Here is a 16,015-nt window from a genome sequence, read left to right on the forward strand (position 1 = left end):
GATGTGACTGACAAGAGAAGGATGGAAAATCTGTCGCTGCCTCAGCCCCACACACCTCTGACACAAAACCAGAATAGAAGTATTGATGGTATTATCACAGCTATTAACAGCAGAGGGAGCTTCTGTTGTGCAAATTATAATTGTGTTTGTGACAAGATGAACTTTTCACACCCTCTCTTTTAATGCTGCTTGTCATGGAACATTGCTTGTTGACTCATTCCCGACACAGTGAAACGTCCCTTGTAACCTCTGGAAAGCAGCTTTTTGGCTCCCAGCCGCAGCTCGGCCTGTGAACAGAAATGTGTCGCAACTTCTACTCTCTCATACCTCTCCAATAAACAATTTATCTCTCGGATAAATAATAACCAAAGATGGGAAGGGAACTCTGGCAGCACCCAGAATGTATTTATGGAGGATTAAGGCTCCTTTTACAGATTTAAAGCCAAAGGCAAGGCAATAGTCTGAAGTTTGTTTCTGTGTAAAAAAGGGGTTCAGAGCCGCTCACCCTTTTTAATTTCAACGGAGTAGCTCCAGACAGTGCATCCTGATAACATCACACCCTGCAACCCTGGCTCTGTGGCCTGTGAGATAAGATTTGGAGATAAGATATCATGAAACTATATTGATCCTCACTGATAAATTAAAAAAAGGTATAGAGCGAAAGTGTTATATAGAATTCAGAGGAGAGGAATAGGATATTTTTTGTATAGGTTATAAAATCAAAACAGGAAAATACAATCGTCAATAAAGCAACATATAAAATTGCATGCAATAGCTGAATGTGTGTAAAATAACACTAGGGATATATTCTCCTTTCTGCAATGGATTCAGGGCTGTAACTTGAAGGTTCTACTTGAATACTGGTTACAGTAGGCTACCAAATAACAATATCTTAACTGAATCTTAATCCCATGTGAAATCCTGTCACACGTCTTCATTTAGTGTCCTCTGTGGCTTTTCTGTGAAAAATCCTCATGCAGGGAAGATTTGCTATTGTTATGTTCACAAGTCATGTGTCATCTGCATTAATTTAGTGGCACCATGCCAAAATGTCACCTCGAAGAAATCTATGTCACTTCCATGGCTTTGGCTGTACAGTCTGTTAGGTATTATGTAGGCTATGTCAGAGGGCTTAGTGCGACACACCGACAATACTCACACATCAGCCATTTTCCTTTGATACCACGCTCAGGATGGAAATCTCAAATGCTGTTATAATGTCAAACTACTGCATACCAAGTTATAGATGACTATTATCATTAAAAAAACAAGAGTTAAAATCTGGTGATCAAGGTAAAATAGCACATTTTATAACTTATTAGCTACCAACACCCTTATACAACAGCTAACATGAGCATTCAAACCATTCCAAGCTAACAATAGCTGTGTCCCAATCCAGGAGCTGCAGCCTTCGAAGGAGGTGATCTACGGAGGATGCGTAGCTAGCTAGTATTTGTCGGCTGCATCTGGAGGAGCCTTCAAATTGGGACAGCATTCGACGTGCTGCTGTGACGCAATCAACCTTCAAATACGCCCCTTTGAAGGCTGCAGCCCCTGGATTGGGACACAGCTATTGCTGCTAGCTAGCACCGTTAGCTAGCTAGCACTCCCGTTAGCTCAGAATATACGCATTCCCTATCGTATCCTGTAACCATATCAAACAGCATAGTTAGCTAAGAAGGGTAGCTAACAAGTTGAGGTGTGTTGTTCTAACTTGAGAAATCTCCTGAACAGCCTCTAGTTTTTTCACTATCAATTGTCAGTTGCCGATTAATAAAGAGGCTTTGAAATGTTCAATAAAAAAATTTATTAAACTTGCAATCGAGAACAACCCAACATTATAGCAGCATTTGAGCTTCCCACCCCGAGCATGATATCCGAGGACAAACTTTTTAAGTCCCCTTGTCGCTCTCTCTTTCTCATTGTGTGTGCTTTTTTGACTGTGTGTTTGAGCTACTACATGCTTGCTCCAGTTTCCCAAGCTTAATAAAAAACACTCTAATATTCCCAAAATGTCCCAAAAGGGATTTATAATAATTCCTTAATAGTATTTTTTGTTTTATGTAATGAAAAAAATGTGCTCCTTAAGTTGTGACAGTGTTTTAGTATTGGTTTAAAATCTTTTTCTAGAGTTTTCCTATGGGATAAAACTACGTCACCATCAGTAAGCTCCATTTCTAAACGCTCTCATTGTTCATTTCCTTATTGGAAATAAAAAGGGGGTTGTTCTCATGTCGATATCTTTAATTGCTCCTGGGTTGTATCAATAACTTCCGGTTTTACTGCTCCATCACGAGCCACTGGGAACGGGTTGCCCGGGAAACGGCCGCATGGCAACAGGATCAGAGCCTGGGGGTTGTCTGCTTCTAGGTCTGCTCCCATTTTACATCGCATTTCCTCACTAGATGGTGTGCAAGCCACTGGAGAGTACACTTCCCCGCACAGTGGGCTCTACATCCAGCAAAACAAACCTGGGAAACTATACGGAGGAATCATTTCTTCACGGGGCTCCGAGGAGGGAAAGTGTGGAAATAAAAGCGTCGTTCGCGTTAAGGTTTCTTTTCTTTTTTAAGCGAACTTTACGCTTTTTTAGCTCAAAGAAGACTTGGGAGAAGCGGCAACAAAACCCAGCTGTGATGGACATAATGATTGCGGTGCAGGATGCTTGTGTCTCTGGTCAGTGGCTTACAGCGATAATTCTCAGCCTGTGCTGCTTTCTGCCGTCCTGTTTGCCCGCTGGACAAACTGTGGACTATTCCTCGGTTGAAAGTGTGGTGAGCAGACAAGGCGACACGGCTCTGCTGAGGTAACAACAAGCTAACACAACTTCACTTTCTCCCGCTTTCACACACTTTCCGGCGGAGTTCTCCTAAGCTAAAACCTCTTTCGCACACACTCTTTAACACCAGGTCATGGTTTAAACATGTGTGTTAGATACTTTTTAACACAGCGGCTGCGATAAACACACACCAGGCCATTTTCCCTCCATCCCGTCCTTGTTTTTAGCCTGACAGGGGGGCTGGTCGGTGCGGCGGAGGCAGTTTAGCAGGACGCTGCTCTTGCGACAAGTGCAGCTAAGTTTTCTAACACACTCTCCCTTTACACTAGCTAACACTCATGATGTGATATTTTGTGGTGTGTTTGATTTTCTAGCTCCCGTGGCGGGACGATATCGCCTGAAACACCACATTAGCCCACCACTGCCTGTCGCGTATGTTATTTGATCACATTATGTCACTGTTTCCCACTGAGTGCTAATAAAGGGGGCTTGAGGCATAAAACCAGTGTCAAGGGCTGTTTGTGAGCTGCTCTGTCAGTTTTGCTGAATGTACTATGTGATGTCGCAGTTTCAAAAAGACGCCGAAGAGGGTGTTTGTGTTCGCTGTTTGATTAAAATCGAGTTATTATGGCAGTGACGTTCTATTTTTTCTCCATCCTCCCTCCATCACGTACGCTTCGGTGCCAGCTGCACAGGTAGCTGCCCATTAACGACTACATTAACTATCACGGGCGTGGTTTGGACCATTTCACTAAGGAGTTTGCAACAGCATGTGCATTTTAGCATATAATCAATAACATTGTTAAAATATGCAGGAGATTATGCAATGCACAAGTTTCAATAGGATATCTTTTATAGTAGCCTCATATCAGTTTTCTTTGGGCTTTTATTATGAAAATCTCTGCGTAGTCTTTTTCATTTCTTCAGAAAAACTCAAAACTCTCTGGTTTACACAAAAGGCTGAAAAAAAAAGTGCAAAATCTTTAGAGGGATGTGATAATATCTTGTTCTACCAATATCAAATATCCGCTTTGATGGCTCTGAGGGAACGCTGAGGGGGCCGGCCCCATTTCAATATGAATTCTGTGGATGTTGACTCTGAGAGATGCTCAGTATGGACCTGAATACAGAGCAGCTAAAAGTGTCCAAAGTTCACCTCAGGTTGGCTTTTAGTTACTGTTTCATACTTGATTTCTGAAGAGCTGGATTATTTGTGTGGCATAAGGTCACGAGAAGTGGCTTTGTAGAGATGAGTGTCCAACTGTGAGGGTGGTTAAAATGTGTTGGTGCTCTTCACAGATTTACCTTGGCAACAGCTAATGGGTGCTTACTATTTTTACTATGTTTGCCCTGGAGGGCCGTCCCGTCAAAGAGACTTACACCTCTGCCTGTCACATTAGAGAGGGTGTCTAATTCCCTGGTGTCAATCTGGTTTGGCTGTGATCTGCGGCAGAAGCTTTGCCTGAGTCCTGATGGTTTATTGGACCAGAGATTATCCCTGTGCTATGAATCAGCTCAATAAACAAGTTCCCACCCCCTTAATAAGGCAACACTCCACAAGCGGGTCATCGCCTCTGTAAATGCCAACCAGAAATCAAGGAAACGGATAGTGCAAACATTTTCAAGATGCTTTCAATGCCAGGTTCAGTTGATTAATGTGTGATTCAGTGCTCCATGTAACCATTCATTGGCTGTTTTTTTCAATCATATGAATGCCGCCACTGTCGAGATATCACTTTGCTGTGCTTGCACCTGTTGACCTCACTGAGATTGTAAACCTCCTTCACTGCTCAACTTTGCTTTCTGGATTGCATCTCATGGCAAAACATCATTGACAAAAGGCCACTCTGTCTTGTCAACCAACACCACAAGAAACCACCACTCCGTCTTTTTTTCCCTCTCCTTTCTTTGTTGTCAATGCTCTTGAGAGCAGGGCATCAAAGCATGAACCATCTCTTACAGAGCAGAAAACAGTGCCTATTTGTTGAGTTTCTCTATTGTGAAGACTCCGGACTATTAGAGGGCAATTTTGCCGTGCCCCAAAGCTGATTGCTGGCTAAAAAATGCGAGCATTCTTAAATGCTGACAAACCCAGAAGCATGCAATTAGTCACTGCCTCTGGATTATGGAGTAGCTCCCCAGGGGTGAGTGGACGCTGTCACATGTTCATTTCCCCCACCTCCTCAGTTCTTTGCGCTACATTACCGCTGGCCTAATTCATGTCGGACAGTGGGCCCACATCAATTAAATGATTTGAGACTCCTGAAGATGAGGAATGGTCCACATGTGTATCATCGTCGTTTTAATCTTTCTTGATTACCTAGAAGCTTAGCCAATTTCAGCCTCCAACAAAGGCCTTTTTGTTTGAACTGAGCCGTACTGCTGCTGCTTCTACAGTGTCTTACATGAGTGCATTCAAGTTATGCACATATGCTGCATTTTTTTACATACTGGAAATCTATGAGCGTCTATAGGGAGCACATTGTTTAGAGGAGCTACGGATCTGTTTCTTCCCCCATCCTTTTCACAGGTTTCATGTCCTTTGGATTCAGTTGAATAAACCTTGACTCTTCCCAGCAAAATGACTCATCTGGCTATGAATTTAAGGGGGACAGCCAGATGAAAAGACAGTTCCCTGTGCTGTCAGGAAACACAGGGTATCAGTGGCAGCCTCTTCCACACGGATAAGCAGCTGTAATCAACAGCATAGAGCGAGTGTCTGTAAATTTAGTCAGAGCAGGCTGAAATGGTAAGCATAGGCTGCTACCATACAGTTACAATTCGCAGTGCTATACTCAAACTATGTCTGTCTTTCTACCTTGGTGTTTTGTGCTTCGTCCATCATCTCTATTTTCCCCATGAAATATGTATGATAGAGTGCGAGTTAAACAAAAGGTACACTGATTGTGCTTTAAAAGCTGCATTTTACGTTCGACAAAGGAAAAAAATAACAAGCCAAGAAAGTGGAGGGTTGCTGTGCACACAATAATAACACAAAGATTGTAGCTTATTTTTGTTATGTAGTTTGACAGTTGGCCCTCAGCCACAAAACAAGGCCTGCACTACAGCCCTTAGTCTCTGTAATGGTGCAAAATTGACCTGTCACTTGTTTGAAAGTCCGGTATTCTTATAAATCTAAAATCATTACCTCATGTCAACAGAGCGGTTGATGAAAATCTCTTCTGGCGGCGCACGATTGTACTGGAGCTGTGTTTTTCAAGCCTCATCCTTGGACAAAAACGGTGCGATGGATCATCTTCCTCGCCCGTGTCATTATTGTGGCTCTGAAAGGTCTTGACATTTACTATAAGCGCTTGTGCCAGAGACAACATCTAGCTTAAAAGGCCTTGTGTCCCCACCCCAGTGCAGGTGCTGGTATTGAAGGAATATTAAATGACTGTCCAAACTCCACAGGACACAATTTAAAGGAGGAAGTGTCGACTATCTCGTCAACGAAGACCTTAACCGCCGCTGAGAAACAACCCCTCCATTTTCTGCGTTTCATCACTTTTTTAATTAGGCCACCGCCATTTCGTTAAAAAATATAAGCAGCGCTCCTTCATCTCCAGCTGCTTGGTTGGAGACAGAGCAGACACAATGTGCTCTGAACACAAGCTGCCAACTATCAGCAGTTTCATGCACTCATTTGGGGGAAAACCTGGTTCACTTCTTATGACACATCTGTGGGCACACCTGAGTCTGTCACTGTTAATTACACGCCAAAGCCCTCTTGCCTGTTTTCCACACCACATGTTTAATGCGATCAGTGTTGCTGTCAGCACAATGTTGCTCCGTTTCACAGTCCTTATGCTCGCCGTGTTCCCCACTTCTCAAGGATCAAGTGTTAGGCTCGTCATTTGACCTCATTTTTTTTGGTGCAGATAGACACTGTTGTGATGCATAACAATGGGAGTGGGGGAGGGGCTATTGTTCAAGAGGGGACACCCAGATTAAGCCGTCCAGGCCTACATATTACAGGTTTTATTTAAAATTTGGACCTCTCATTTAAAACAAAGGTAGCATCTCCAGTTGCCCAAGGGAACCAGGCTGTACTAAAATATTTGTCGAATCATTGCCCTGGCAACCATCTGTATTAGATGTGTTTTAGTACAAATCAGCCAGCAGGGTGACATGCGAGAGCAGTGGCTATGTAGACACTCAAAGCAGCTGCCTCCTTTAAAGACCTCCAGTTGACCTCCTCCACAGCATCCACTTGAAACTCAGAGCCTGTCCTGACTCTTTAAATTTGTCACTTAGCTTGTTGCTGAAATCTCCTTCAGAAGAAATTGTATAAAGTTGCAAAGCTATCCAAGAAAATAAGTGTTATGAAAATAACCCGTAGCCAAATTTAATCTCAAGGCCTTTTGTAATGCTAAACTGAAAGTGATGCCTATTCATCACCCAGTAATGAGATAATATCTCAAATAAGAGCACCTTTTAGTCTTTTGTGTCAAGTGATAAATAGTCACTTAATGTAGGACGACACTACTGGCTAGATAAATCAATGCTCTTTATACATTTAGCCCTAGGACAGCCATTCAGATGCATATTGAGTTGCACTTGTTTCTTTTATGACAAGACAAAATCCAGGCTAGTATTGGAAGGTAAGGAAATGTCCTTTTTCCTGGCTTCCTATAGAACACCTTCTAGGACTCTGCCAGAGCTTTTTAGTTACATGTCATGATTTATGGCCTCATTTTGTCACTATGTAGTGGGGCTCACATACATTAAAAGCCGAATTTGCACACTGTAAACCATTTCCAAATGGATTACATTTATAGCCGTCATTTGTCAGCCAATTCAATCCATTGTACTTTGTAAAAATTAAGCATTTCTATTTCTAATAGATTTCAATTAGCACTAAAGTGATTGAGTGCCCCGGTGAATTAAAGCCTAAATGGAAATGCTTTCTCAAGGTAAATCCTTTCGGGGGTAATAGATGCTATGCTGGGTTTTAACGCATCTTTCTAATATTCTTATAATCTCTACAATTATGGGGGGGATAGGGAAAATGATTCGGGGTGGAAAATGGAGCTTTTACCCGTTCCCAGCTGTGAGCATCCACGTAATTGCAATAATTCTACAGGAAAATCTCAGAGGAGTGTTTTTGTGTTGTGAGAAAGCTATAAGCCTCAAAATTAAACTTGACGGAGAGTGACTGGGAAGGCAATAACAGGGCTCTGTATTGTGGGCAATTTTAAAGGGAAGTTTCTGGAAACTGAATTTTTCAGAAGTAAACATCTTTTTGGGAGACTTTTCTTCGCTGAATGTTTGGCTTGGAAACATTTCATAATTGAAAATGACAATTTGACAGTGATTTGTCCAATTGCTATTTTCAAGTGAAAGAGTGTGAATCAAGTTCTAGGAGTTTCTCAAATTGCCGAAGTACTCAAAATATGCATTACATTTCAACAGGCTGTATCAGAAATAGGTCTTTGCATTTTTCTTGAATAAATATGAAATCCTTTTGTGGTGAACATTAAGCTTTCCTTTTGATAGCTCTTCCAGAGTAAATTTCTTTTTACCAGCTCTTTTGTTGAACAGTTTACAGCCTCTTCTGCTCCAAATCATATGCCAACACTTCCAGTCTTTCATCACAGAGAGCCGAAACGATTCCTCAGAGCCCCTTCAATTAAAACCCTTAATCAATCAGTTAGCATCTCCTCGCGTTTCATGATAATTAGTTGTGCTACTCTGACAACATTGCGTAATCTCTTCTGTGCCTCCTCAGTTGAGCCCAGTTACATCCCGGCAAGTGTTGCTATGCCTCTCATGTCAGCAGGTTAGAGACAAAACTTGCTGACATCAGAGTTTGAAGCCTGAGTGATGGTGGAGCTTTGAAACAAAGAGCACAGGCGCAGGGGTGGTACACTTTGCTTGGTATGCTGAGCATGGAAAACACCTCAACCTTTAGAAAGCTTCTGGGAAACCAGAAATTTCCTGCTCAGAGTCCTCTGCAGTCGGCATAATCATTTATCCTTGAATTCAACTTAGTTCAGCCCAAGTCAGTAGGTGAATCTGCCGTGCATGAACACGTCTGATTGACCCAAACCTCCAAAGGATAATTTGCCTCTCACTGTTTTAAACCTCCTTCCAATAAGTGTTAGTTGCATAGGACTGAACCACCATCAAGGGAGATATTCCCTCAGGATAGAGTGGTTGATGTCATTATCTTCAGTGCAATATCTTTATGTGTGAGCATGGTTGGAGGCTGGAGGGACCGCAGGTAAACATTGGGTTGATCCCATGGGAATAATAAATCAGAAGTGTTGGCACGGTTATCTTGGCGATTCCCTTCAGTGAATAAAAACAATCCAAAGGGATTTCAGGAAGTTGTCTGTGAAGGTTCCCAGTTCAGGGAGTTCTTTGAGAGGGTATCTTGTCTTTTATTGAAATTCAAAGTCGGTCTTGTCTCTGGGGTTAACACTAAACATGCATTTTGTTCTGAGGGACAATTACAGTACAAAACTGACTTGCACGCTGACCTCACATGACCTTCGAAGTAGCACTTAAAGCTCAACTGTTAAAGCTTATAAAGTCAAACTAAATACATGACTATCTGCAGTATTACGTAGGATCTACTCTTCTTGATGTCATATTTCCTCTGATTCAGAAAATACCAGTGCCCTATGAGTCAGACATATTTCACTGCCTAGATTCTCTTAGAAATCATAATAATTACCTCTCAGCCTTTACAACTGTCAATCAAGATATCTGTCCAAACTAAGACAGAAGCATTCTCTCTCTAAACACTTCACTTAGCTCACTCATATGTTCACGATGGCTGCTCTCTCACAATTGATTAGAAACTCCAGCAGCTAAAGGAGGTACATATCGCCATAATTCATTCGGCTCTATGTTGGCATGGCTAAAGAATTTTAATTGGAGTCGCTCTGAGCAGGTTTGGGGTTTTTGTTTTTCTCTCTCGCTCCCTCTGTCATCTGCATAATGAGTGTGTGTGGATTTCAGACTGCTGTAAATGTTTGTTGGAGCCGAGTAATTGGTGAGTCTGCATTGGTAATTATTAGTAAATGGAGAAAGAAGCAGCGGAGCAAATCAATATCGCTGAGAGTAGTGCTACCTTTTGTTTCTAGTGGGGTCAGGAGTTAAGGTAACACAAGAGTCATGTTGCGCACAGAGAGTATTAAAAGCATTCATTAGTATTGTGCAGACTTATGCACTGCGAATATACGCCTAAACTTCTATATGTTGTTGCAGGCAGTACTGATGATCTACTGAAGCAAAGTTCACTTTTTAATTAATTTCGACGTTGATGATACTCAGGCATGACAAATGCCCCATTGGATAGCGGCTGCTTAATTGTAGATTCACAACAGTGAATTAACTCTTTGCTATTTCGCACAGATGGCACAAATGGTTTGTTACTGCGGAGTGATCCAATTAAAGAGAGCAAAATCTGGTGTTGTCAAGTGTAATTTAAAACAGTCCCCTCAGCATTTGACTTATGATAAGGACACAGAATACTATCATCAGTCATGAAGGTTGGTTCTGTGTTATTGAAAAACTGTACTCCCAAGTTTAATAGCATGTATACATTACATTATATTAACAGTAAATACATCTCCTGTTAAAATATAGAGGACATGATCTAGAGGAAGAACTTTGACACTAATAGGCTGTCATCACCACACTATGGCGGTTAGATTGACTCAATCTGTGCTAATGTTAAACAGTGAATTCATCATCTGCCATTCATTAGGATGCTAATTTTAGAGTCGGGTGTGCGCACAAATTTTTTTAATGCTATTCATAATGGCGCTTTGATTTCTCCACACTTCTCTCCTTCTCTCTGCCTCACCTCATCGCCACCTATCTCTGTGTCTCTCTGCAACTCCCTGTTCCTTAATTGCATTAAAAAGTAAGCAGGCAAGGCGAATGTAATTGTGATCAGATACGTAGAAATGGATGAGCTCCAGCGTTTGCTCTGCCCTTAGCATTTGGTCTCCTCTAGGCCTGAACAATAGATTGTTTGACATCGCAATATATGCATACATGCGCAGGACGTGCAATGTCAAGACGGGCAAATTAACTCAAACTTGTTGTGCTACAACTTTTTGCTGCTTGATCTAATGTTGATTAAAAATGATAAATTACTGTCGCCATATCATGCCCTAATATAAGAAATCTATACGTCTTGCTGGACTATTGATACATCTGTTTGTGCTGGAGTTTCACCATCCTCAGTCGCACAATAAGGCTGGTATCTTCTACGACAGAGATTAAGCAAACATCCAAACGTTGTAGACATGCTAGATTACATGTAAATAACAAAACTATGCTGGTATCATAGTCGCATATATGAAACATAATTAAAGGACTCCAAGTGGATTGCTTGAGGGATGCCAAAGGGCTTAAAGAAATGTGGTAGAGTTAGGAGGGATTTTTTTTTCTTCTCGGGACTGTTATGTCAGAAAATGCAGTGATTAATCAAGAATATAATAGGTAGAATAAAAAGGAGCCCTAAAAATGAGTCGAATTATGTCCACAGACCCCCAACCAGCAAATCAAGGCTCTAGCCCAGTTTCTTAGCAGCAGAATGAACTACATTGCGTTTCTACTGGCGTCTCAAAGGCTTGGCAGCATTACCAGATATGCTACTAATTCAGAAGCTTTTGGATCAGGAAAAAGGGATAATATTTTTCTCAGGAGATATTTTAACTATCCTCTTTAACTCCATCAAACTTACATGCAAGCTTTACGGAACAACATGGAATTAACCTCATCTAGGTTCTCGGCAGTGGAGCCTGGCTCCGTTTCTCCTTTTTCCTTATTATACCTGGTTAGCATCATTAAAAGGGAGATTACAGCTCCCGGCTAATTAGCATCCAAACCTAGGAGCTACAAACAGAATGTATGTAGCCTCCATACCTCTGTCATGTTAAACTGTGCATGCCAGTTGTTGGATCACACACACTGTTTCATGTTACTGTATTTTGAGAGGCACAGTCAGGTGCCATTGTAGAACTTCCCTGAGGCATGCAATCAGTTTCCAGCTTCTAATACATTCTCCAGTCCCTGAAACCAGTTGTCTTCAGTGGATGTGCGCAGTCTCTTTTCTTCCACAAACCTCAGTCCAGGCGCTGTCTTTGATTCCAACACAATGCCCTCGCTGCCTTCCTCTCTGCACTGTGTTTGTGTCCCTTTCATTTCAGAATATTCACCCTTGTTTTTGCCAGAGCAGTTGCTAATGGGTAGTCTTTTCAAAGCCTGGTGAGGACGATCCTGTCATCTTTGTTTTCACGGCCACCTCATTCATCAAGTTCAAAAGAAGGCGAAAACTGCAGTGCAGTGTTAGTGAGGTGAGTTTTCGTTGTTGTTTTGCCATCACAAGCAGAGCTACATGTGGAGACTGAATGACTTCAGTGGCATGTACTTGCCCACTTTAGGGAATATCCAGGCCAGATGCTTTATTATGTTGTGTAAATGCTGATGCCAGCGTACCACTCCATGAAAATGCAGGGGCGGGAGGTGGTTCTCAAAACAGTTGCCCTCCTTGAAATTACTGCTTTCACAATCAGTTTTGGCTTGTTGTCTAATTTTTCCATCGGATGTGATGACATGTGAAACCAGCACCTGATAAGCAACTATATTCTCCCTGACAGGCCAACGTGGCCATTCGAAGATGATTAGGTTTACAGTCTCTGTGGAAGCCACTGATTTTTCAGATTTCTTCTCCACAGTATCGTCTGGGCTTTTTTTCTTTCTTGGGAACAAAATGACTCACCTTGAGGGACGGGAATGTTTGATTTGATTGTGGGGACTGTGGGAGAAGAGCATTTTATGCTTTCCTGTGATGAGGAAATGTTTTCAGGCAGTGTACAGGTCATTGTAAGAAAGATGCTCTAAGAGTGTTTACAGCAAAGCGAAACCAAGGCGTCTGTGCTTTTCCCAGCGTATGACAAGAATAGTGACTTTGCAATAAATGTGAAGGTCTGAGACAAGGTGATATCAAGACTTTAAACAGCGTGTTGCTCATATTTCTGTGCGCATCTTTATGCTGGATAAACTGGGATACAAGATAAGAAAGTTGGGTATTTGCATGGACACAATAAATGACAGTGAAACTGGATCGTTAATGAACACTTCTGTAAATACATTTGATCATAAAAAATTCAACCTGCGAGTCACTGTGCAGGAGTGGCACATACATTTTGAGAAGAAATAGGGTATAAAACATTTCGTTAAATAAGTCACATTATTTAAGAGTCATTAAAGATATAATCTCGAAGGTTAAGTCACTATCTATCGCCGAATGAGGTAACACAGTGGTGATTGAGCCTATGGCCCACTGATGAAAGCCTTTGCATTTGCAGTATATAGTATTATTATGGACTGGCTGTTGGTGGCAACATTCATGGAAAAAATCACAAGTCCCCAGTTAGTGAGGCGTTCTCCATCAGCCAGCAGTGGTTGGTCTGCCAGAGAGGGTAGGCGGAGCTAAGCGGCTGCTTTTCCGCTCTCTGCAAGCGTTGCGAGTAAACAGTAATCTACTATGGCTGAACAAACAAAGAAAAGATCGATGACTACAAATACAACTTCAAAAATAAGTGTGAATCCAAAGAAAAGAAACAAATTCGACGCTCAGATGAAGGCAAACAGTCTAAAAAGGAAAGCGACCGTCAGCGCGATAAATCAAGAGTTACAACCGTAACAAAGGGAGCCAACCATGGACGTCTAGTTATGTAGGAAATGTACTCAGTGCCCACCAAAGAGAACGCAACTGAAATCTTGAGATTATATCTTTAAATGAGCAGTGGCGGACCAAATGCACAAGTGGTCACTCATAATATCCTATTTTGATGTCTTAATGCCATTCATTTGACTATTGAATCTATCTACCTAACAGTATTATGGTAAAAAATGTGGATAGTTGGTGAGCAAAATGATTAACTTCAACTTATCTGACCAGTGGACGAAAAACAAAACATTTGGCCTTGTAATTCTAAAGCAGAGCTTTGGTCTAAGCTTTACATTATTTAGTGGCTACTGAAACATGTAATATCAATTGAATCACCTGAATATCAAGGTGAGTGTTTTTTTAATGTAATAAAACCCAAAGGGTAAGAAAAATATAAACACTGAACTCAAAAACAAGATATACTTCCTCTCAGTAAGACTTTGTGGAGGTGCATTCAAATAACATCTCACAATGGATTCTTGCAGCAAGCTGATAGTGTGGTCTTGCAAAGGGTTTGTGAATAAGAATTTGATTGTTTATTAGTTTAACATTAGAAAGGACAACATGTTGAGCGTTAGATGACAGTTATGTAATTGACAATGCTGTAAGATGCAGTAAGAAGCAATTTCCCCCACTCAGGGAAAGTGGTTACGCTCTGCCCAGGTACTACATCTAGGAAAAACCTTGTTTGTGTACAAGTTCATTATGCTCTGATTTAGATCTCTTTAGAAGTGAAGAATTGCTTAAAAGAAGTTCCACAGACATTTTAAAAGATCTATATTAATAACATTTTTAATTAATTCAAGTTTTAATTTTGCACAAAGGCCTGACACAATTTCAGGTTGTGGGCTGTTTGTTAGGAACTATTTATTTGCATGCGGTGTCGGATTCTGTCTTCAATTTTCCCATGTCCAATTAAAGTAAGCAGTTAGAAAATAGCTTTTAGCAACTGACAAATAATCTTAGTTAGTCTCAATGACTTTCTTGCTTTAAACTAGTGTGTGTTTTGGTTTTCATAGTAGCAACATACTGCTGGCATAGCTGAAGTACTTATTTCACCACACTACATCTGAGAAAGAAGAAAACCTTTGCTGAGGAAATGTTCAGAGCTCTCCTTATTGACGCTTGCCAGTTCCTCATAATTGATTTTTATTTTCATTGCATTATATGCACTTTTTTGTGTGTCAACTCAGCTGCTGCTTTGCCAACAGAATTATTCCACAGATAGATTTTTTTTATCTCAGAGTTAATAATAGTGGGGATACTGTACACAGCTGCATGAATAATTCATGCAAGCATCCCTTTGTAGAGATTAAAAACGGAATAAGAATAATTCGCGCTGTAAGCTTACATAAGTGGTTTAAGAAACCGCTAATCAACTAGCAAGCCTGTCTAAGGCGAGGCGGCTACCTAAAGTTCTGAGAACGTCCTCAGAAGTGCCGGCTGCTGCCCAGATGAAAGCCAGCCAGAGAATAATTTCAAAGACTTCAAGTCCATATCATCTCCACCTCCTCCTCGATCGAAAATTCTTATGATTTTTCTCGTGGACGTGAGGTGCTGAAACATCTCCTGGTTTACTTTGCCACAGAGGAAATGACAGGACCTAATTATACAGTCTTGGGGCCCAGTGACACTTGAACACTAACAATTAGGTAGGGATAAAAACAGCAGATAAAAAAAGGAGAATAATGAGAAGAAAAAGAGGGCAAGGGAGAAAGTGAAACATAAAATGGATATGAAAAAAATGTCGTAGGGTTTGCTGATAAAGCAGGCAAGAGATTGAGTTTGCGAGGAGCCAAATGACAGTAATGGCTCTCTCGACTTGTTTCGACATCGTAACCGGATTTAGAAGCGCATCATGTATATTTATTCAGGAAGGTTTTCTACATAATGCTCTTTGTGCTCGCCAATTGCACATATCAGTTACGCGTCAGTGCACACCAACAATTTCCCAACCCATAAGCTGAACCTTTGTCCTTCATTGAAAACCAGGGAACATACAGCAGACTGTTATTAGATGTCTTACCAACCATATGGTTTGCTAGCTTAGTGATTGCCTTCGCCTGCACTACAAACAACTGTGGATGGATTCATGATGTGAACATGCTCTGCTGTTTGGCAAAGCGCTCTAAAGGACGCTGGCCTTCTGTTTACTCTGCTGTAACCCTGCGAGCCCTAAATGGATTAATGATCCTAAGGTTGTCAGTCCACACACAGGATACTGCTGATGTGTCCTTGAGCGTGGCACTTAATCTAAACTGTGTCAGTTAATATCCATCTTCATAAATGCATTAAACACATATCGTGGGTTATGTAAGTCACCCTCGATGAAGTCAGGAGAAACAAACAGTGTGAGCCGCAGATAGCACCTTGGCCCACAACACAGTCCTGGGGAATATCAAGTGTCTGGATTGCTTTGCTTTGTCATTGTTTGGAGTCTCTATCTTAATGTATTCTGTCGGTGCATTTTTTGCAGGTCGATATAAATAGTTCATCTTGTTCCAAAGGGATACTCATAGGTTCGCACAGTCTGTCAA

At 41.3% G+C, this 16,015-nt stretch overlaps 1 protein-coding gene across 2 annotated transcripts in view; it reads left to right on the plus strand.

Annotated features, from left to right (window-relative positions):
• Positions 1-2,433: 2,433 nt before the first annotated feature.
• negr1 (neuronal growth regulator 1) overlaps positions 2,434-16,015 on the plus strand; it is a 146,141-nt gene continuing 132,559 nt past the window's right edge. For both annotated transcript variants that reach the window (XM_069680020.1, XM_069680021.1), the window contains exon 1: positions 2,434-2,806. In XM_069680020.1, coding sequence (XP_069536121.1) covers positions 2,637-2,806 — 170 coding nt within the window. In that variant the 5' untranslated portion in view covers positions 2,434-2,636. The remainder of the gene's footprint in view (positions 2,807-16,015) is intronic.

Source organism: Semicossyphus pulcher, unplaced genomic scaffold (assembly GCF_022749685.1).
Source record: "Semicossyphus pulcher isolate SPU_LCO1_2020_fin unplaced genomic scaffold, fSemPul1.0.p SCAF_4, whole genome shotgun sequence".
NCBI lineage: Eukaryota > Metazoa > Chordata > Actinopteri > Labriformes > Labridae > Semicossyphus > Semicossyphus pulcher.